Source organism: Cheilinus undulatus, linkage group 7 (assembly GCF_018320785.1).
Source record: "Cheilinus undulatus linkage group 7, ASM1832078v1, whole genome shotgun sequence".
Classification (NCBI taxonomy): domain Eukaryota; kingdom Metazoa; phylum Chordata; class Actinopteri; order Labriformes; family Labridae; genus Cheilinus; species Cheilinus undulatus.
Window position 1 is genome coordinate 18,562,870 of NC_054871.1, and position 12,985 is coordinate 18,575,854.

Genomic DNA, 12,985 nt, shown 5'->3' on the forward strand with positions numbered 1-12,985 from the left:
CAGCCAAGAGGCTTATAAAACTAAGATCAATTTAATTTGTTGGGGCTTCAGGGGGTTAAAGTTGTTTAATATCGTTGTCAGCAGCCATTTGATCTCTGACCCTTGTAGAAAACTGCATGTGTTTGCATCTTTCCTTACTCTGTGCTGCTGCTCTCTCTCTCCTCAGCCTCAATAAATGTGAAGTATTTAGCATTTTGATGCCAAGTGCTAAATATATGCAGTTTGGAAACTAGTTTACTCTCCAGAGTGAAAACTGGGACTCTGAACTGGAACACTGAAATACAATCTGATTTTTAAAAAAATGCACAAACTCATCCAGACAAATCAGACATCAGGATTTTAAGGTTTCATTACCTCCAGCTCAGCTGGCTTATCATTACTTCTTACATTACACCACAGCCTCCTATAAATCAATAAATAATGATGTAAAAACATGTCTCTATAAAGCAGCAGTGGTGTTGTGTGCAGCTGCTGCCAGGTTGCCTGAGACGGCATTTTCCCCCTTCTCCTCCAATCACGTGCCTCCTTTTCGAGGAAGCGTGGGGATGCAGATGAGAGGAGAGGAGGGGGCTCTAAAAATAGCATCACTTCTTTCTTTTTTTTTTTCTCCTCCACAGCAAACAGAACGCAGAGAGGGGAGAAGGGACGATGTCAGGGATGTTTGTTGATGTTAAAGTGTGCAGGTGAATCCAAAACACTTTGGATGAAAACATCCTCATCGTGACTGTCAGTCAGTCATTTCATAATCAGATATTTTCTTTTTTGTTAACTTTCAAATGTCATTTCTTTAGGTTTCATCCTTTTTTCCTTTTATGTAATACTGTTTTGACATGATAAAATTGATGATACTTGACTTTTTTTCTTGTATTTGAGCACTGAAATAACCTTGCAAAGCCGATGGATTTTCTAAATTCCCTGTGTGTCATCAGGCGGATCTATCGTGCAAATCTTCAGTGTTTGTGTCAGAGAAAGACAGGGCTTATCGGCATAATTTGAAGAGAAAGAGGCAATCGCTACAGGTGTGGTTTAGTTGTGCTGCAAACCTACAAACATGGCAACCAGTGAAGTGATTTGCATGGATGCAGCTAAAGTGGCAGGTTTATCAGAAATGGAAACAATTCTTTACTAAAAGAGAAGCAAAGGACTGCACTGAAAGATTTTCTTGGTGGAAAAGATGTTTGCTTTTTCATGACTAGCCTTGACAAGAGTTTAACTTATCAACTGGTTCCACTAACAGTGAACGACCATAAGAGTGGCCGGTTGAGCTTGTGTTAAGATGGCACAAGGCCACTATATCATACACTGACTATGGGCTGTTTCACATCCAGATTGGTGTGAAATACAGCACAAAAAGCATCCGAAGCAGCTTTAACCTGCAATTTTAAAGTAGCTATCTTACAATAAAGGTACCAAATGTTTTAATTAAAAAGAAAATCAGAACTTAAACTCATTTTCTGCAACTGTGTTCACACAAGAATCTCCTAGAGACTCCTAACTCTAACAGGACTAATATGTGAGATGCAATAAAAAATATTGATCCAGCTAGGCACGGAGGTGGTGTTTGTCACAGGACACATAAATTTGTGTGTTCCTGGAAGAAACAGCAGATGCGTCACTCGTGCCTTCAGGTCTGGTTGTCAGTGACATCAGTGTCAGCAGAGGCAGTGCAGATGCAGCCAGCAGATTGCCAGATCACATTTAGACTCTCGAAAAAAACTTTGCAGTATTTGTTGCTGAAGCAAAAACTGAAACACCAGAATTATTAATGTAATTGCTTGAATATATGACTACTGTTGTGTATTGTTCATTCACGCATTCATTGCATTTAGTGGCTTTATTGATTTTTTTTAAAATCATTTATTTGTGATACCGTGGCACTTTAGAGTCATGGGCTAAGGTAGGCAGTATCAGCATTGTCACTTTCTGGAGCTTACATGTACATTTTGCGCTGTAATGGCCATGAGGTAGAGACGGTAAGATCTGCAGGCTGGCATGCTGGGATGTTAGAGCTAGCATGGAGGGGAGTGGCTCTGGGACATCTGGCTCACAGTTCAGCCACCCTGAGGTGTCATGGGACTATATAAACTAACTCATTTTGACATTTAGGGACTGTAACTGTAATTTCATTGACAACAAAACTTTGTATCTGTATTTATATTTATGCCTTACAATCACTGGATCACCAATCACAACTTCACAGTTTCAAATGCTGTGTATAAATGCTAAGCTTTGATAGACTATGGACTTGGTTTTAGATAAAAAAAAAATATGCACTGACCTTCTTATTCAAGTACAGAGAAAGTTTCTGTTTCTGTTGTTGGTATCATTCATATAAGATGCTGAAAATAGGAGCATTTTATGTCATCTTACCTTTGAAGAAGAAGGAGTTGCTTGTAGCCTGTGCAATTTTACTTTGTAAATCAAGGAACCTCTAGGAAAAATCAGAATTCTGTTGCTATATGATAACCAGTTTTAACTCTATTCCCTTGTCTTCTTCCCCAGCATTTTCTGGGGTGGGTGTGTATATGCCACTGCAGTCTAAGAAATACATGCTCGCAAGGATGAATTAACTGATTGGTTTAAGATTGCACATGTCTTGACAGAAACATTGTATACACACAGCCTACTGAGCTCCTTAATTCATATATTACTCATATAGAAATCCAAATACTAGAACTCATAGTCAGTTGTGCTCATTTCTGACCTTACGTTATTTCATGATCATGATCATCTTTAAAATATCACAAGAAAACGCCAACTCTAGATGTATGTGTGAATGAGAATATATATATTCTATCTATTGACGCTTGTTCTGGATGCCAAAGTGTGAGTAATTCGCTACAGTTTCTGCCTCAGATACATTTAGAGCATTTTTCCTGATTCAAACCATCGGACGAAGTGAAACGCCTTTCCTGCAGGACAGGCCCAGAGTCCAAACCAGATCCACTCCACCTCAATCAGACCTCACGTCCACCCACTCTGATAACACGAAAAAATACACACCTAGTACGTCTGTGATGGTTTTAACAAGGAAAACAGCTGTTCTACAGTAAGCATCTTTTGCCAAAGGCTCCAGAATCTAAATTCATTTTCTTGTTATTTCGGCATTTACGCTTAGTTACAAACCTTCAATTAATGACTGGTGTGTATTGATGAGGTTTTTCCCTGCGTGGATAAATAAAGAAAAAAAATCCTACCTTTACAGATTTCTATCCGGCTGCTTTCCACCGCGTCCAGCACCCGCAGAAACAACCACACCTGTGAAGTCAGAAAGGTTTTGCACAGTATCCGGCGATGAATTCCAAAATAAAAGCCGCAAGACACGCGACTTGCTTTTTTGACATAGTGACGATAAAATGGAAAAAAATCGTCACATGAAAAATAAAATCATAAGACATTGATTCACCACAGCACTTTCTATTTTTGTGTTTCTTTGAAAGGCTGTAATGTCATTTACAGTGCTGTCTGTGCTAAAAATAATACGGTAATTTTTCGAGGGTTTAATTTTAATAGAAATAAGTTGTGCAGGGGAATATAGCTTACATTACGTTTACCTTTTAAAATCCCTAATGCCAATAGTACCTTAGCTACAACGTACCCTTAAACGGTTCAAATGAGGATATCGCTGTGTGTTTATGCTAGTGACGGCTAATGTTGCACCCCCGCCCCCGCTACTAGCCTTATGCAAAGCAAAAGAGGCTACCTATTTCCGTTTGATTCTAAACCCTACATTTTCTATCCTTTGTTTTCAAGTCCGACAGAGGCAGACTCAACGTGAATACTCTAAACGTTTTCATTTACTAAGTATAGGCGCTTGGTTCGTTTTATTTTGAAGGTGAAATATTTTCCTGGAACATCTGTAACGCTGCCATCTTTACGCAGCTTCAGACGTTGGACGTTAAATGAATGACAGGTGGGCGGGATTTTGCAAGATTGACAGCCCCCCTGACAAATCCGACACCTTGCCGTAGCAACTGTCCTGAAGCGTCCCTCCTCAAATTCTCAGCCTTTCATTTATTATTGATGCGCGCTGCTGGAAGGGTTGAATTATTGATCAGGGGGTCAGCAGTAACCACTACAGCCATTTCCACCGATTATTGACAAGTATGCCTTAAAATATAAAAATATCACTGCAAAAACAAACATCACTTTGAAAGAAGCAACAAGCTTCCAACGAAAATAGGGTTATGTGTATACTGTTCATTTACAAGCAAAATTGCGCAAGGCTGTTATACTTGTTTGGCAGTCTAAATATGCATGGGCTAGAAGTGTTGTTTTATACTGACAATAACGATCGCACCAATATATCTGTCTTTTATTAGCTGATTTAAAAAGCTGTTTATGTAGAATAATATGTTTTTTTAAATATATGAACAGTACTGGAGAGGTAATTCTTTAAAAAATGTTATACACTCTTCGCTTTAGTCTTGTTTATAAATCTTTAGGTTAAGTGCTTTCTAATTTTCACTCTACTTACAGGTGCATCCAACCATTTGAAAAATATCATGAAAAAGTTCATGCTTTCTTCCATATATTCTAGATTCGTCTCATAAAAAGTGAAATATTTCATGACTTTTTTGTTTTAATGTTGATGATTACAGCTTACAGATCACACAAATCAAAAATAATTGGTTGGAGCTCTTTTTGAACAAATTACTGCATCTATGCAATGTGGCATGGAGCCAGTCAGACTATGGCACTGCTGGGATGTTGTGAAGCGCAGGTTGCTTTGATAGCAGCCTTCAACCCATCTGTATTGCCGAGTGTAGTGTCTCTCGTCTTTCTCTTGACATCTCCCTACAGATCCTCTACAGGGTTAAGGTCAGGCCAGTTCTACTTTGTTTGGCAATCCTCTGAAGGTTGAGCTCATCCTTATTGCTTGTGCACCTTTTCTTACCACACTTCTCCCTTCCAGTCAACTTTCAACGAATATGCTTTGATACAGCCTCTGAAAACAGCCTGCTGGCAAACACTGACCTTCTGTGGCTTATCTCCTTGTGAAGGGTCAATAATTGTCTTCTGGACAACAGTCAAGTCAGCAGTCTTCCCCGTGATTGCAGTTGTGAGCCAGAGTGAGAGAATAAAGGCTTTACAAATTGGACTTGTCCACAATATTCTAACATTTTGAGATGGTGGAGTTTTGATTTTCATGAGCTCTAAATGGTAATTATCAAGATTGAAACAAAAAAGCCTTGATTCATCTTTTGTATGAGATGAATCTTGAATGTATAGACCACACTAAATTAACATTTTAGATTATGCTTTTACAATAAAACACTGGTTTCAATAGTTCTGTTTTACTGTCATCTCATGTGTCTGGATCTTCTCTGACTCTTGTCTCTGACCCTTAAATGAATGAAAGCATATGAGCTCCTTCAATCAGATGATATCTAGCAGGGAGCTCCAACTCCTCAGGTTACAACAGTACACTTACACACCATTACAATGCAATGATAACACTGTAATTCGGTGTAAAGGAGTGTATCACACAGGGATTTACATATAAATTAGTTAAGTAGCTTTCTCTGGTCTTTCAGCTAAGCTCAGCATGGTCCATGTTAAATAAACTGATACATTTAGCACAGAGAAGGGCAATTTAAATGATACATCAATTATTATTTACTTTGACTGACCTCTATTCATTCCAATGTTTTGGGAAGCCCTTCGTAACATTTTCCATTGAAGACCCTCAAAGCTGACTTTCAGTAGAGCAGTTTTACTTTAAAGTGGTGTTACTTCATGCTCCAAAAAGTGCTCAGTATAGTATAAACTGATTTATGTAAATCAGCAATTTTGTAGCTGAATGTCATTCATTACTGTCAGTATTAAAAGAAAAAAAATTGTATGCCCTAGACGTATTTTTTAAACAGCCCATTGAATCCTTGTTATACTGTTCCACAACAGACGGTGTCAGCATTGAGCTTTGATTCCTCTACGGACCTGACCCTTGCTCCTCCATAAGGGTGCTGTCTGAGTGTGTCCTTGGTGCCACATTACCAACAAAGCTCTGTACCACTGTGTAAAGAGGATTGTTAAGGTGCTGTGTTCCTTTAGCCTTACATGGAGTTGCAGGTTTCTCACAGTTTTTACATTTTTGTGAGTTATATTGCACGTTTATTTATTTTATGAGAAGCTTTCAATAAAGTTAAAGCCAGACTATAAATCAAATGGACAAATCATGGACATAAGCATAAAAATAAGTAAGCAAAGATGTGGTAGATATGCTGGCAACTGTGAGAAGAAGAAATGCCAAGAAATAGCAAAACAATAACTACATTAGCTAAGCCAATCAAGTGTGCAAAGTCAGCAGGAAAAGCTGCAGTGCAGTGAGTTAATGTGTCCCAGAGGATTAGATGTTCTGAGAAAGAAGCTGTGAACACAATGAGAACAACAAAAAGCAACAACAAATCCTGTGGGGCTGACAAGTGTGTTTCAAAGAAAAATGCCAATTCTAATGAAACTTTGGAAGGAAAAGGCACTTTATCATCAGTCAGTATGGCAGTCCTTGCTAAAGACTCAGATTTGGAGAAAGATTAAAGCTTCAGGTGGGCTGACACAAGGGTTAATAGGTTTGGTGTGGTGTTTAGGGAATTGTGTGGGAGTAATTAAATGGATCTTATTGGTTTCTTATTATATGTTATTGTTGTATTGCACACTGTCTCTTGTGCTTTATTGTGCCGTTTATGCTGCTTTTATGATTAATCTGGATGTATGTCTTGACTGCTGGCTGCAAAACAAACTGCCCTTCACAGGGATAATAAAACGAACCTTGAACCTTGGATGCTATAAGTCTGTAGCAGGAGTATGGATTGATGTGGGTTTAGTGTGTGATAATGATGGAAATGTTCTGAGGTGTATGACTACACTGAATTCATTTAGGATCATTTATGTAGCCCATAAGGCTGATCACCAGACAATATTAACAATATCAATGTTGCTTTTTATTCTAGATTTAGATTTCTAGGTGTTCTTCTTTCTGTGTTTTAATGAAGTTGAAAATTTTAATACATTATTTCTTTTGAATAAATTTTTATAACACTACTTAAAATGCTTTTATAAGTAAGGTATAGTGGCAATTTTAGCAGAGTTGAAAGCATTCTGTTTATTCTATTGCATATTGAATAAAGTGTAAATCTCACTACCGTTGTGTTCGTATGTTAACTTATGAAATGTTTGGTGTTTGCAAAAATGTTTAGATGTTGGTCTCCAATTCAGGAAAAAACACACGCACATATTTTTTGAAGCTCTGAATGGGCTGTAACAGTAATGAATGTGGGATTAACTTGGGTTTTAGTAGGGCCCTCTCTGATATCTATATCAGCCACCCATAAGGGGGGATAATGGGGAGAGCTTTCTGGGGCCAAATCAAATTGGGGGGGCCATGAAGTCAGGAAAATCATGATCCAATATGAAGTATTTCATTTTTAACATGAATGATAACCACTCTCATCAAAGCAACAAAAGGGAATGTAATTTATTTACACCGTAGTACAATAACCTTTTCCAAAATGTAAACCTCTAACAGCCCGTTATCGCCTGTTCTCACAACTGTACCTCCACACCAGTAGGCGGCGTCAAAACATTAATTTAATTTTCTGTAAAACCGACCCGGTGTCTCGTGAACAGTTGGAAAGTGTTTCCATTCTGTATTAACGGTGTTTACTGTCCGTAATTGTGACAAAGAATCAGGTCAGTCAAGTAAAAAATCTTTCTAAGCTGCCTATATTTCTGTTTAGCCAGGGCACTGATAGCAGTTTGGGGTCGGGTTAAGGTAAAAGGAACCGACTTCCGCACACCACAGGTTCAGATTCAGCTGTCATCGGTACGTAGCATGTGGCGTTATACAGGATGCAAATGTATTATTGTGTTGTTCTAAATTGAGTAAGCGCTACAAACAATCGTCTCCTGCTTCATAAACGAGGCGGCTAAGCAACAAACCCTTATGTTAAATCAGAGGGGCATCCGGGTTGTAGCTGACTAGCCGGCATAAGCTAGCTTCTGTTGTATGCTGTCTTGGTGTTATGGTCTAGAATGTAACCGTGTTAACAGGTGACTTGCAGCCGAATGGTTGTCGTACATACCACAGCTGTTGAAGAGACGAGACGACTCGCGAATGTTTCTCTGTATTGTTTGATATTGAATACACATCCAGTACTTTTATTTTTTAATCATGACGAGTAAATACAGAATCATTCGTGGGGCCTCCAAGCTTTCAAAATCAGTGGTAACTACGACAACCACTGACGCTTTCGGATGAAATTCGTCAGTTAACTTAGGCACCTGTTAGACCATAACACCAGAGCTAACCAATGAGTCCTGGGAACACGATTAACTGGGATAAAATAGTAGTTAGAACCGTTTTGAGAAGCCGTGTAACTGTAATTACCATTTAAATACATATTTAGGTGGTCGTAGGCTTTATTATAAATACCAATACCGTTATTATTTTTTAAAGAGAGATGCGATATTAACTTGAAAGGATCAGGTGTACTATTTTTTATATTCTTGGTCCAGCTTGCGTTGTTTAAGGTTTAAAATAGATTAATCTCTAAAGGCATTTATATTCGAAAAAATGAATGGAATGGTAGAGTTTTACTACGATTAAATCGATTAATATTTACATGGTCACACAGGATTTTGCTTTTTTGTTATAGAAATTTTGAGACATTGTTTTATTGTGTTGTGTACTTTTCTCCCCTCTATCTGTATTGCTATTTATGTCTTAAGCTCACATTAAATATCTGATTAAGACTCAGCCTTCTTTTATTTAATACACAGCCACTCTAAAACTCTAGGTCAAACGCAAACTACACAGTGAATTACATACAGAGTTTTTATTCTCCCATAGATGACAGTACTCCCTCTGCAGTCCAAACATCATGCTTCCACAGGGGGGTAAGGAGTTTATGGTCCGGATACGGTTCTTCTGGCGTCCACTTTTCCAAGGCAGGAATCTGCTGCTCACAAACACGCTGAGTGCAGGAGGCATGCTGGCACTGGGAGACATCCTGCAGCAGAGCCGGGAGACCCGCAAAGAGCCAGGCAGAACCCACAACTGGAAAAGAACAGGTAAGTGGGAGACAGAGAGGAAGTGGAGATAGAGAATTTCTTGCAAGGGCACTCATAACTGAAGGACTGGCTTACGACTCAGTGAATGATGACAAGATTAATTTCTGTCAATTTTCTTTCCTCCAAAGGTCACATGTTCCTGGTAGGCTGCTCTCTGGGTCCAATGATGCACTACTGGTATGGCTGGCTGGACAGAGTTTATGCGGGCCACGCTCTGAAAACAGTTGGGAAAAAAGTTATAGTGGACCAGCTGATAGCCTCACCAACAATGGCCTTATGGTATTTCATAGGTGAGAAGAATTTCAGAGTTTATTGGCTTGTTTTCTCTAAATATGGCTAGAAACACATCTGAACATTTGCTAGAGTGTTCTTGTTCAAAATCAGTTTCTGTATGACATGCACACATTCATAAGGGTCTAGAGAGTCAAAGGTCATAGTGAAAGATGTAAGAGTCTGGCACTCCTCCACTCTCTGATCTTATCTAAAGTTGGTGTTCGTGACGCACATCTGGCAAACAACTCTGTTTATTGCAGGTATGGATGTCATGGAGGGACACTCTTTACCTGAGGCATGGGCGGAGTTTAAAGACAAATTCTGGGAACTTTATAAGGCAAGTACAGCTGTTATAAGTCTGACCTGCAGATCAGTGCACTCATACTGACCTTATTATTCATTGCACCTAAAGCTCTTTATTTTTTATCCAGATATAAGGGTAAGGGTTAGGGTTAGGGTAGGGTTAGTGTAAGGGTTGGTAGGGTAAGGGGTTAGGGTTAACTGTTAACTTAAGCTTGATTTTCAATTTTAATTTACAGTTTTAATTTAAGCTGAGCTGGACTGAGATCTGTATTAAGATTGACAACATCAACATTTAAACACTTGTACCATGTATTTTCAAACATAAAACCTCTTTTATTTTAATGATCAAGTGTATCTGAAGCTCCATGGCTTAAAAAAAACTCTTGCACACTGTCTAAGATGCACAAATCCATGGCCAAGGTTACAGTGAGGAATAGAATCAGTGTATTTGTGCAATTAAGACAGGAGGCTTCCTGCAACTTTGATGATTAGAAAAAAGAAATTACATAAAATTGCATGCCTAAGACATACACTTTTTTTTATCTTTCTACCAAAACAGGTAATGATATTATTTTGATTCCACTAGAATCATATTTGGGTTTAAAATTCTGGTATTGTGACATACCTGATCGATGTTATATGTGTCATTTGGCATGCATTAACACAGGATTTATTCAGCTTTTGAATTTGAATGTCAGTCCATATTTTTCCCCAAAAACTTTCCAAACTTAAAGGATAAATATGCTGAATTCTGCACATATTTAGTATAGAGGAAATGTTCTTTTGTGATGAAATAAAGCAGATAAAAGTAAAAAGACAGATGCTTTAAAAACTTCAGGACATAAACTCAAAATAGTCTTAGCTCAGAAATAATCAGATTAAGGTAAAACTTCTCTAAAACATTGTCATAATCTACTGAGAATTAGTTCTTCTCTCTTTCTTTTGGCTATGTTCCTGGCTTTTCCAGGAGGTATTTGTGTTATATAATCAGGTTTGTTTATGCTAATCTACGTTGTTCTTTTAACAGGCTGACTGGTGTGTTTGGCCTGCTGCTCAGATGATCAACTTCTACTTCCTCTCGCCTAAATTTCGAGTTATCTATATGAATTTTATCACCCTGGGGTGGGACACGTACCTATCCTACCTCAAACACAGAGTAAGTCAGCCTCACAGGATATAAAATTTTTGATTTTTTGTGTGTTTTGCTTTTTGAAACTCATTAAATTACCAAATTTAAAGCTTTTTTAAAAACCTGATTTATGAAACAGACTAAAATTGGTGCTTCTATTTGATCCTTAAAAGCAAACAAAATGATTTATGAGAAGGTTGTTTATTTCTAAAAAGTTATTCTTAATGCCTTAGCTGCAAGGGGCTCAGTGTTAGATGAGGAGATTAATTTCATGGCTTTAAAACATTTTTCAAAAGATAGCAGAGTGAAAGTTTTGCACATGTAAAGGCTAACATCATCTGTACATGGGGCACCAAAATCAAACCAAAAGTTTCTCAGAGGGGCTGAACTCAGTCTCTGAAGGCAAGCGGAAGTAAAAATATGAGCTTTTGTCTTTTTTTGAATAATGCAAAGTTACTGCAGAGGAACCAGAATACAGATACAGAACTACAAAAAGATGTTACAAGATCATTTTATCACTCTATGTTATTTCCACTACACACTTTATTTCAGAGTTGTCCAACAGTTTTTGGCTTATGTCAGTTTTCCATTTACTCATACTGAAAAATCAAAATGATTGTTAAACTGATGCAGGTTTTCGTATCTCTTGTTCACAGGTTGACAGCCCTCCTGCTGCAGATTCATCAGACAGCAATAATGTAGACTCACAGCAGGAAGCTCAACCAGCAGCCAAACCTCTGGAACAGAAGATGAGTTAGCGATGGAGTTTAGGCTTATTAGCAAAACTTGAGAGGGTTGCGGCATTTCAGCGTGTTGAAATTGTTGTTTTGAGCTTGAAAATATTTATGACTGTGTCTGAACTCAGAGGATTTGTAGATGATGAAGTTAAAGTGCTGGGACACTTTTTTCTTCATGTCTGTAGAGTTTTAATACATCTCTGTCCTGTGTCTTTGTTTTATTTATGTCTGAATGAGGTGTAAATCCTTTTGAAGCATTCAGGGATAAAAAGCTGGTTCACTGCCTTTAGTGCTAAACCATCTGATGGTAGTGATCTTCTTCTTCGAGCAACAGAGGCCTGAGTTTCTAAATGCTGTTATAATTATCAACAAGCCACTTTATGACAAGTCATAAATAACTCTCTTAAGTCTACTATCTCTTTTTTGTTATTACATCCAAAGATTAACCCTGTGGGATCAGTAACACCGAAGCTTTTTTTCAACCCTGTGCCATTTTTTTGGTGGTAATAATTGAAATGAACTCTGTTAAATTAACAATTATAACTTTGCCTTTGTTCGTAGAGCAGTGCTAAGCTGTGTGCCAAAGGGCCAAATAATCCCTCCCCTCTTTTGAGGTATGTATTAAATTATCGCATGATTGTCATTTATATTAAATATGAACTCCTCTATATTTTTATCATATCAAACTGAAGCTTCAGTTGTGTTTGTAAACTTGATTTGTGATATATTAAATATGTGAAGTTATTTTCGAAACTTGTGGTAGTTTAACACCAGTGAGTGTAAAATGACCTGATGTACTGTGCTTTATATCAAATACAACATAGATAGAAATGTGGTAATGAGTTAAGGCGAGCTGTGCTTTTCATCATTTCATTGTGATTTTTAAAAAATATATATATCATCAAGAAAGAGGAAATCAGTCAAACAATGAATGCAGAATATTTTTCAATTCCATTGCTATTTGATGCTGCTATTTTGTTTGTGTAAATGATTTTCAAGAAATTTGTAAAAAAAAAAATGTATCCTGTAATATAACTGTATGTTAAAAAAAGTGAAGTGCAAGCAATAGACCATAAGTCTTCATGTGGTTTTGCATTCTTATGAATATGTTTTTAGTGCTGAATTTCAGCTTCAGAAGATATTTAAAATATTGCATAAGAACTTGAAATGACATAACACTGTTAATAAAAATTTGCTGAAAAGTATTAAATGTAAGACCAGACTTTATTGATCCCAGCAGGGAAATTCTGAAAACTAGCTTATTGCCTAAGTATGTGATGACCATCCTTTAATGCAGAGACTATCAACTGGTCTAGCCTCAGGACTCACCAAAACCTCCTCCATGAGAAATCGTGACCCAAATTATCCAAAAATTTTCAACCACTTAAATGTATTTGATGAAAAAAAAAGACAAAACAAAAAAATGACTTTCACATGACCAGAACATGTGTAAAAGAGCAGCAGGGCCAGTAGA

The 12,985-nt window shown here is 37.6% G+C and overlaps 2 protein-coding genes across 3 annotated transcripts in view; one reads left to right on the plus strand and one right to left on the minus strand.

Annotated features, from left to right (window-relative positions):
- Nucleotides 1–3,262, minus strand: part of rab3ab (RAB3A, member RAS oncogene family, b) — a 31,000-nt gene extending 27,738 nt beyond the window's left edge. Inside the window, exon 1 of the mRNA XM_041791235.1 lies at nt 3,198–3,262. The gene's annotated coding sequence lies outside the window, so the exon portion shown is untranslated. The remainder of the gene's footprint in view (nt 1–3,197) is intronic.
- A 4,323-nt stretch (nt 3,263–7,585) lies between these two features.
- On the plus strand, nt 7,586–12,696 carry LOC121512334 (mpv17-like protein 2). Of its 2 annotated transcripts, none has more exons than XM_041791554.1 (6): nt 7,586–7,689; nt 8,849–9,069; nt 9,198–9,359; nt 9,603–9,679; nt 10,673–10,801; nt 11,431–12,696. In XM_041791554.1, exons 2-6 carry the CDS (start codon nt 8,880–8,882, stop codon nt 11,530–11,532), a joined length of 660 nt encoding a protein of 219 aa, XP_041647488.1. In that variant the 5' UTR covers nt 7,586–7,689; nt 8,849–8,879; the 3' UTR covers nt 11,533–12,696. The 2 variants fall into 2 exon arrangements, with proteins under 2 accessions (XP_041647488.1, XP_041647489.1); XM_041791555.1 differs by having other exon boundaries at nt 7,685–7,822.
- The last annotated feature ends 289 nt before the right edge of the window (nt 12,697–12,985 follow it).